Source organism: Papaver somniferum, chromosome 1 (genome assembly GCF_003573695.1).
Source record: "Papaver somniferum cultivar HN1 chromosome 1, ASM357369v1, whole genome shotgun sequence".
Lineage (NCBI taxonomy): Eukaryota > Viridiplantae > Streptophyta > Magnoliopsida > Ranunculales > Papaveraceae > Papaver > Papaver somniferum.
In genome coordinates, this window is record NC_039358.1 from 75,345,235 (window position 1) to 75,354,149 (window position 8,915).

Genomic DNA, 8,915 nt, shown 5'->3' on the forward strand with positions numbered 1-8,915 from the left:
CTGAATTTTAAATCACTGGGAAGGTGCAGACTGCAGAGTGGGACTAGGAACATCAGTGGAATCCATCGATATCAATCAACATTATTGGATCAAAGTTAGTATTATTATTGGTCGCTTTGAGGCAGTTAATCTAATGATTTACTTGCTCTTGTACTATTTGCCATAAGAAGAATTTTAGATCTTGCATGTATTCCAAGTCAGGGTTAAACAAGTTGCCAAAGTTGATTTCTTGGCTGCTACAGCCGCTTTCAACTCTTCTAAGCTAAAACACAATCTTAAATTGACTGAATATGCGACTTCATTAATTTTGCAAACATGTTTTAAAATTGTAAATCTTGTTGGTAAATTTTAAAATCCTGCGACCCTGGGTGGAGGCTCGCAGCGATGGTGACGTGTAAATCGTTTGTCCGACTCTCTCTGCGCAGAGTCTCGCAGACTACCGTCACCCCTCCCCATGCCTAATTGTTGGAAACCGGACCTTAACGGATGCCCTAAACAAGGGTAATGTTTTCATCCTGATATGTCCAATTCCCAATAGATCATAAAAGGCTTTAAATTAAATTACTTATTGCAGTATCTTTTTTTGGTACTTGTTCTTATTTACTGTGTCGGATCAACCAATGGACATTCAAGTTGGTGGGCATATACCCGCAAAAGCAGGTCATAATTTTCTTGACGGAAGTGTCGGTTTGATAAGATAACCGGTTATTATGGGTTTATTCCCGCCAGTATTTATTTTTTAACGGTAGAAGAAGAAAGAAAGATCCTAGTTTTCCTCTCTTGGGCACTGTAGTGTTCACCATTTTTCTAGGAACCCTCTTTGTAATTAAACCATCAATTTCTAATATCCATCTCCTCATTTTACTCCCTTATCTTCTTCCCTGTCAATTTTTTTTTTGTTGGGTTGAATTCATTTTGATCAACTGTTGAAATGTCACAAAAAAGATAACTTTTTAGTTTTAAATTCATTTATTTATTGTTTGTTAGTTTTAGTATTTTAGTAACGAGGAGTAGGTGATGATCGTTGGCGGCAATTCCTTTTCAAAAAGAAGGAAGATGAAGGAGAGAAGAAAAAAAAGACAAAATTTATAGGTTTGATTTGTCTGCAATTCTTTATTTCGAAGCTCCCCCTTTGCTTAGAACTTTGAGAATGTTAGTTTTAGTTGGTTGAAACGTTTTTTATGTGTTTATCTTATAACTAATTTATTTGTCTTTTGATCATGGTGGGGGTACAGCAGCAGCAGAAGAATATGACATGATCACAGATTCATACAAGTACTACTTTAAAATGGATAGATTTGCAGGGTTATATATTCTGCAAATTCAAACAGATCAGAATTAAGAAAAGATTTGTAAATATTTTTTTTAGATACAGAGAAAAATATGACTGTTGAATTGAGAGTTGTAAAGAAAGGAAATGAACAGAACAAGATGAAAGAAAAGAAAACTGTGTTGGTAGGGATTCGTATTGATAAGCTTGGTAGAGAATTGCTTAATTGGGCTCTTGTTAAAGTTGCTGAACCTGGAGATCAAGTTGTTGCCTTGCATGTTTCTCGAAATTTTGGTAACCAATTCAATTCAGATCATTCTTGTTTTCTCTATTAGCACCCTCAAATCTTGAGATACTAATTGATTGGTTTGTATTTGCAGATGTGTCTGCAGCGGATAATCTCTTATTGGAAGATTATCTGGAAGTTTATAAAGGCTTATGTAATGAAAAAAAGGTTTGTAAACTTCTTTTATTTATTCAATTTATGATGCTTTTGTATTTTTTGTGTAAATTGAGAATCTCAATCATGTTATCTTATGGTTTCAGATTGTTCTTAGAGGAGAAGTTTGTAATGGATGTTCAGTTAGAGATGTATTAGTTAGAGAAGCAAAGGTTTTTGATGCAGGGACTGTTGTTTTAGGAGTCAGCCGGAGGCGACATGCTTTGAGGTAAATTGCATATGGTTTGCAAATTTTGATTTTTTTTATGTGTGCAATTTTATTTAATTTTGGTTGATCTGAAATGAAATGTCTTTTGCAGCTCTTCCGTGTATGTGGCAAAGTACTGCTATAAGAATTTACCTTCAAATACTTCAGTATTGGCAGTCCACAACGGAAAAATCGTCTACGAAAGGGGTCTCACTACCCGTCCACCAGGTCTGATTAAATGCATTATTGTTTGTAACATTATAACTTTCAATTCGGAGATCTTTTGATTTTGTTTGTTTTTGCCAAATTTATAACTTGGAAATTTTCTGTTTATATTGTAGGAATGAAATGGGATAGAAGGCCAAGTATATACCCATTTCAGCTTCTGAGTCTGAATGAAACTCAAAGTCCCAAACTATCTGAGATATCTGAAGACGGATCAGGAGAAAGTGAAAACACAAAGAGTGACAATTTCAGGTTTTCTAATGAAGATAGAGAAGAGCTTTGTTCAAGCTCGATGTCTGGTAGTGATGGTATTAAACACGGTAGTGTGCACCTCGATCAGCTATTCAGGGAGGAACCTTTTAGTCCTGTAACTGTTAATGAGACACCAGAATTGAAACCGGGCTGGCCTCTTCTCCGATGTGCAACTTCTTTGAATCAAAACAACAATCATAAAGAATCACAAGGAGCTAGGAAAATGTCAGTGGTGCAATGGGTAATGAGCTTACCCAATAGGTCGCTTCCTGAAACCCCGACTAGTTATGATTCTGATAAAAGTGACAATCAATTTGTACGAGAGTATGAAAACGCACTCAGTAATAAGAATTTGGAGGCGTGGGGAGAGCTTCCCAAGGAAATGGATCTTCTAGTCAGGACTAATTCCTCTAACTGTAAGTGGTTTAGTCATAAGGAGCTCAGCAATGCAACTTCTCAGTTCTCTACAGGTTTTTACTCACCCCCTTTCTTTCTCTCTAACCTTTCTACAACATTTAAATCAGTTCGCCGTTCTTACTGTTAATTCATATTTTGATGAGCAGAAAATCTAATTGGGAAAGGAGGGTGTAGTCGTGTGTACAAGGGTATTCTTTCAGATAGAAAATTGGTTGCCGTGAAGGTTTTAAAAGTGTCCAAGGAATCATGGAAGGATTTCGTCTTAGAGATCGATATCATCTCCTCGCTAAAGCACAAAAACATTACGCCTCTCATTGGGGTGTGCATCAACAATAATGATCTCGTCTTAGTTTACGATTTCTTCTCCAAAGGAAGCCTAGAGCAGTATCTTCATGGTAAGCATTCATCATCCATTCTAGTATTGGTTCACTTCTTGTAGAATTTTTCGAGTAAACTTGCTCAAAATGGATTTTTGTTATTTGCAAAGCAGAGAAGAGAGGGAAAAATGGTATGTCATGGGACTTACGGCTCAAGGTGGCAATTGGAATTGCTGAAGCTATCAATTACCTGCACAATGAATGTGCAAGGCCAGTTATACACAGAGATATCAAGTCATCAAATGTTCTTCTTTCCAGAAACTTCCAGCCACAGGTAACAGATAGTTTGGTGGAATTCAATTACGTAATAAAGTAGTTAACAGATTTTATACTAACAGCAACGGTTTTCCTCTACGTGACAGCTCTCTGATTTTGGCCTAGCTCTTTGGACACCAAGAACCTCAGCAGAGGCGCATTTTGATGTAGTTGGAACGTTTGGGTATCTAGCTCCAGAATATTTCATGTATGGGAAGGTTACCGAAAAGATAGATGTTTATTCGTTTGGGGTTCTTCTCCTTGAATTGTTATCAGGAAGAAAGCCGATTAGCGACAAGACACCTAAAGGACAAGAGAGCTTAGTTATGTGGGTAAGGCCTTCTCCATTTGGAGCTTTTGCATTCTAAATTAATGGGCCACAGTTATGCAAACCAATTTTTTCTTTTTTACGTGTTCAGGCAAAACCAATGTTGGAGAGCGGGGACATTGCAGGAATAATGGATCCTGATTTGATTGGAAAATACAATGAGGCGCAAATGGAAAGAATGGTTTTAGCTGTGACCCTTTGTATCACAAGAACAGCTCGATTACGCCCAGAGATGAGTCAGGTAATTCTAGTTTCATTTGAGTAATTCTAGTTAGATATGGCTAAGAATATGGTTCACTAGTGTTTGCTGAGTTTTGGTTCTCTAACTATTTTCTGAACCACAGGTAGTGAAGCTTCTAAAAGGAGAAATTGACGTGGAGGAGTGGTCGAATTCTCACGGGAATGAACTAAAAGACCTTGAGTACCGAGAAGAAGAAGGAGATGAAGCTTATCCAGATTCTAGTGCGGAATCACATTTAAGTGTTGCTTTGTTTGGTATGGATGATGATGATACAACAACATCGCCTAGCAGTATAGAGCAAAGCGAACGTCGCTCTTTGGATTCTTATCTAAAAGGAAGATGGAGTCGCTCTTCAAGCTTCAACTAATGTCCTCCCTCTACCAGGCACATTTAATGTCTTCACATTTAATGGGAGGCCGTCTTCCCTTTGACACTGCAAAAGTATTTTAGGTTTCTTTTCTTATTTCTTATCCGATAGTGTACAGTTGAGAGAGAGAATAACAGTTTCAGTTTGCACCCAATATACACTGGTGGTGTGTTAGATTTAGGCAATTTGGTTGCGGGAAGTTGTCAGAATAAAAGGATCTGTTTTTCCAGAGATTCTCAAAGGTTTCCCAACCAAAAAAGATGCATTTCCTGTATGCATCAATTAAATTTATATATCTTTTAGAGAATGTAAATGTTTGATAATTGAAGTGTTTCGGTTTTGAATTACTACGAAGTTGACAAATACGCTTCTACTTGTGTTGTTGATTGCCAAGTTAATTTTTCTAGCATCTTCTCACATGCTTAATTCAACTGGTAAACATATTCGGCAGGCCTGACAAACTGACGGGTATAAAAATAAAGATTGGAGACATGCGATATGAACATAATTTTGTTTTTCTATTTCTTTAAATGTTACAGCACGTCTAGAGCACATCTAGAGGTGTCTGTTGTTTACATATACACGACAGCTCAGCTCTAAGGATCGCATTTTACATGAAAACTCCACAGCCAGTGTGTATTAAGAGTCCATATAAAGGATCAGAAAAAATATTTGGCGGTACATAAGTTGGCTAGCTCTGCTTCAGAAGGGTACTGTGTATGGTAGGGCATATATATCAGCCGCAGGCAAGTAACAGGCTCGTGGCCACCCTGAGCTTCCACGACATGAGTCAATGTCAATGCTACTAGGTTTCAATCTTTTGGCTTCATGCCTTCGTTGTGGATTCACCTCAAACAGCCACTCCTGATCATCGAAATCAGTTCGATAAAGTTGCAGTGTAGGTGGCACCCAGTTCTCAATCAGATCTCTGAACTGCAAATCTACACCACGTGGAGCACTTTTAGAGCTACACTTTGTTGGAACATGAACATCTTGCGTATGAAGCTCATTTCTCCCTGATGTGGAACAAGACTGCTTGGATGCTCTTAGAGAGGCTAATTCACCTCTCGGGATTGTGATAATCTCAGTTCTTCCTGATACAGAGCAGGCTTGCTCGTTGCTTGTTCGCAGGTCTATATCCTTGTGCTTTTGGAGAGGCGATTTGATCAACACTGAGTTGCTTGTTGGCAGCTCTATATCCTTGTGTTTTTGGAGAGGCAATTTGATCAACACTGAGTTCCCTGATGAAATTGAGAAAAGTGTCAGAACCAGCATTTTGAGACGAATTAGCCAAAAAAGAGAAGGTAAACATGAATAAAAGAAAAAAACAAGTCTCACCACTGCTACGGCTGACATCAGAAGGTGAACTATGTCTCTTCCTCTTGTTACTATTCAGTGTGCTGTCAGATGAATCATAGAGGTTCTGAGTGTTGGCAGGTTGCCCTTGGTCTTCAGTAAGGCAGCTTTTCTCTAATTGCTCAGATTCAAGCTCTTTTCTCTTTAGGCCGTCTCCTGCCTTACCATCTGATTTATGCCTCGTTCCGTGACTTCGTTCTTTCTTTTGGGTATCCCCACTTTCCTTTGATTGTTCCTTCTTAAGTTTCTTATCTCTCTTCTTCTCTTTCTTTCTTTCCTTCTTGATTTTCTCACTATCTCGCTGAAGTTATGAAAACCAGGACAGCCATCAAGTACAGTTGAAGAATGGCGATCAAATAAAATTGGTAGCATTAGAAATGAGAACACAATAAAGTTCTCCCTACATGCATCAATCAGTCACATAATTCGCAAAGCAATGTCCGAAGGACAAGTAACAGATATGCAAGATCTCCAGTACCCCACGTGGATACAAGATTAAGAAACTAGAGACACCATCCCGAAAAAACTCCCTACAGTATACAGCACATAATGCAGATGACCTATGGCAAAAGGCTCAAACCCAAATAAAGTGCCCATCTATAGGTACTTGAAAAATCACTGCATGGCACTCACTAGAAAGGAACCATCCAGCTTCCCATGGGAAAGCTGAAATTGAGAGACACGAGGTTAATGACAGCTAACCCTACAAAGGAATCTGAACCTAAACAAAGAGATGCAGTCATGCAGCTGTCTAGTCTAGGCAATTATAACTCAGTAATTACAGACACAGGGTTTGAACAAAAAGCAATTATAACTCAGCTTTCTAGTCTAGGCAACATATCAAACAGCAGTTGGAGCTCAACTTCTCCAACCAGGTTTAGGAACAGCAACAATGCCATAAAACCTAGAGAATAAACTCCTAAACGAAGATACGATAAACTAAAACTACGACATGTAGGGGATCTGCTGCAATTTTCAAATTACAGTTTCCAACTTCCCTAAGGGACATTACCTCTGGTCAATATTCACATCTTAATCCTCACCATCCTCTTTATCTTTAGATGTTGCAAACAACACATACCACACTAAAGCTATCCTACCTATTCTATCTTAAATTTCGACAACAGCTGCATGAAACTGTTCAAGGGTAATCAAAGGGTAATCGATGTAGACAGAACATAACCTTCCTAGAAATTAACTAGGGAACATAGGCAGAAATCCTAAGACAACACAGACAACCAAGAGATATCTAATTGGTATGAACTCTAAGAACAGGTAAATTTGGTCTAAGAACAGGTAAATTTAAACTAACAAGTTCTTTTAATTAATCTTCCAATGGGTCCTGTAATATAAAAAGTCTAGGAATTTAATGGAACTAAAATTCAAGGTATCATTGGTCCTGTAATAAGAAGGGTAGGAATTTAATGGAACTAATTCAAGGTATCGCTAAAAGGCGGCTATAGACATGATTGCTAAATCTAACTCCATATAAATCATTCACCAACACGAAAACCCTAATATGAAACTAAAACCCATCTCCTAAATATCGGTCTCAATCGTTCTTTCTTCTTCCTGTGGGTTCATACATAGGTACAGAGAAGAACACCCTAAGAAGACATAACATAGTCCAAGAATTCATCTTTTCAATCACAGAAATTGTTTCCGAATCGAAAAAGAGCAGCCGAGCATAAACGCAATAATTCGATATAGCATGAATGCTCAACGAACCTTAATCGATTCAAGAAGATCCAGGTCAAGAACGCCATTCTTCTTCACCTCATACCCTGGTGGAGGGTAAGGAAAGCAACGAGACATCTTTTTCTTCAAAAAATATCAACAACAATCAAATCTCTTCAAATTTTCTTTATACCCCCGAAAGAAATTGATTCCCACCAGGTGATTCAAATCAAACTACTGAAAACTATTCCCAAATCTGATCAAGAATTGATTTCTCCTCAAATCAATGGAGGCAGGAAACCAGAAATTAGGGTTAGGGTATTTCTTTCTCGGCAGCTGAGGTCGAGAGCGTCAACAAAAATATGTGAGAGAATAGGCCCTCTAGGGGGTTATTTATAGGCAAACATTAGAGGCGGCTATTAATCTACGCGGTTGCGGAGTTTCCTTTTTTCCATAGACTGCCTCTTTCCGACTCCCAACCATGTTATATTTCCACCCACGAAAAGGATAGAGGCGCTTAGGATTGATAGATGCCGACCAAGAGCGTATTCCTAGAGTGGCGTGTTTGGTTCGTGGGAAGAGAATTTTATTCCCAGAAATCTTGTTCCCAAAAGAGGGGGAATTCTAAACCCACCGTCTCCCATGGGTTTAGAATTCCCTTACTTTTTGAGAATTCTATTTCTAACTGATCATTAATCCTATTTGTCTAACATGGGAATAAAATTATATTTCCAGGAAACTGATTTCAATCCCTCTAACCAAACGCGTCAAAAACGTTATACTAAACTATATTCCATATAAGATGGTTTTTTTGGTACCCCACCAAACCGATACCCATTAACAACTTTAAATTTTTGGATGTAGGATGTTTTCATTTGGAATTGCACACTTCTTTTTTTTAATCTCATATGGGTCTAGAAAAAGCTTTGAGAAAACAACAATTGTTACATAATCTAAAGCATGGAGTTCACACGATATGTGTGAGAGGATAAGTAATTAACGAAATTGTTCTTGCATTATATTTCAATTATAAGTCCACATAAATATAATTACCGAATTATATTTGTATTTTTCGTTGTTATTTCGTAATTATTAACTACATGACTGCAGGAGCGATCAAAGCTACACTGCAGCGCTGTGATCAGTTGGACTGCAGGAGCGACGAACTATGATGGTCTGCAGCAGCTTCGATCAGCTGGACTGTAACAGTTCGATCAACTGGACTATAGGAGTTGCGAGTAAAACTGGAATGCATCAGTTGCTAGCAAAACTGGACTGCATCAGTTGCGTCCAACCGAGTTCAGCAGTTGCGAGCAAAACTGGACTGCATCAGTTGCGTCCAACCGAGTGCGGCAGTTGCTAGCAAAACTGGACTGCATCGGTTGCTACCAAAACTGTACTGCATCAGTTGCGTCCAACCGAGTGCAGCAGTTGCGTAGGATTTGGACTACAACAGTTTGATATTCATCAAAATATTAGGGTGTATGCTCGCCCCCTCTTAAT

General features: G+C 38.4%; 2 protein-coding genes across 4 annotated transcripts; one reads left to right on the forward strand and one right to left on the reverse strand.

The window, feature by feature from the left end:
* The first annotated feature begins 828 nt into the window (after nucleotides 1-828).
* On the forward strand, nucleotides 829-4,750 carry LOC113290992 (proline-rich receptor-like protein kinase PERK4). 3 transcript variants are annotated; one of them, XM_026540582.1, is made up of 11 exons: nucleotides 829-1,092; nucleotides 1,239-1,564; nucleotides 1,651-1,724; nucleotides 1,817-1,938; nucleotides 2,030-2,145; nucleotides 2,259-2,864; nucleotides 2,958-3,206; nucleotides 3,302-3,462; nucleotides 3,551-3,775; nucleotides 3,863-4,012; nucleotides 4,116-4,750. In XM_026540582.1, exons 2-11 carry the CDS (start codon nucleotides 1,384-1,386, stop codon nucleotides 4,377-4,379), a joined length of 2,148 nt encoding a protein of 715 aa, XP_026396367.1. In that variant the 5' UTR covers nucleotides 829-1,092; nucleotides 1,239-1,383; the 3' UTR covers nucleotides 4,380-4,750. The 3 variants fall into 3 exon arrangements, with proteins under 3 accessions (XP_026396367.1, XP_026396360.1, XP_026396364.1); XM_026540575.1 differs by having other exon boundaries at nucleotides 830-1,092; nucleotides 1,236-1,564; XM_026540579.1 differs by lacking the exon at nucleotides 829-1,092 and having other exon boundaries at nucleotides 1,115-1,564.
* Nucleotides 4,751-4,878: 128 nt separating this feature from the next.
* LOC113291004 lies at nucleotides 4,879-7,761 on the reverse strand. The gene is made up of 3 exons (XM_026540588.1): nucleotides 7,464-7,761; nucleotides 5,718-6,036; nucleotides 4,879-5,620 (listed from the first exon to the last, which is right to left on the reverse strand). The coding sequence occupies exons 1-3, from the start codon at nucleotides 7,548-7,550 to the stop codon at nucleotides 5,082-5,084; spliced, it is 945 nt and encodes a 314-aa protein (XP_026396373.1). The 5' UTR covers nucleotides 7,551-7,761; the 3' UTR covers nucleotides 4,879-5,081.
* Between the last annotated feature and the right edge of the window lie 1,154 nt (nucleotides 7,762-8,915).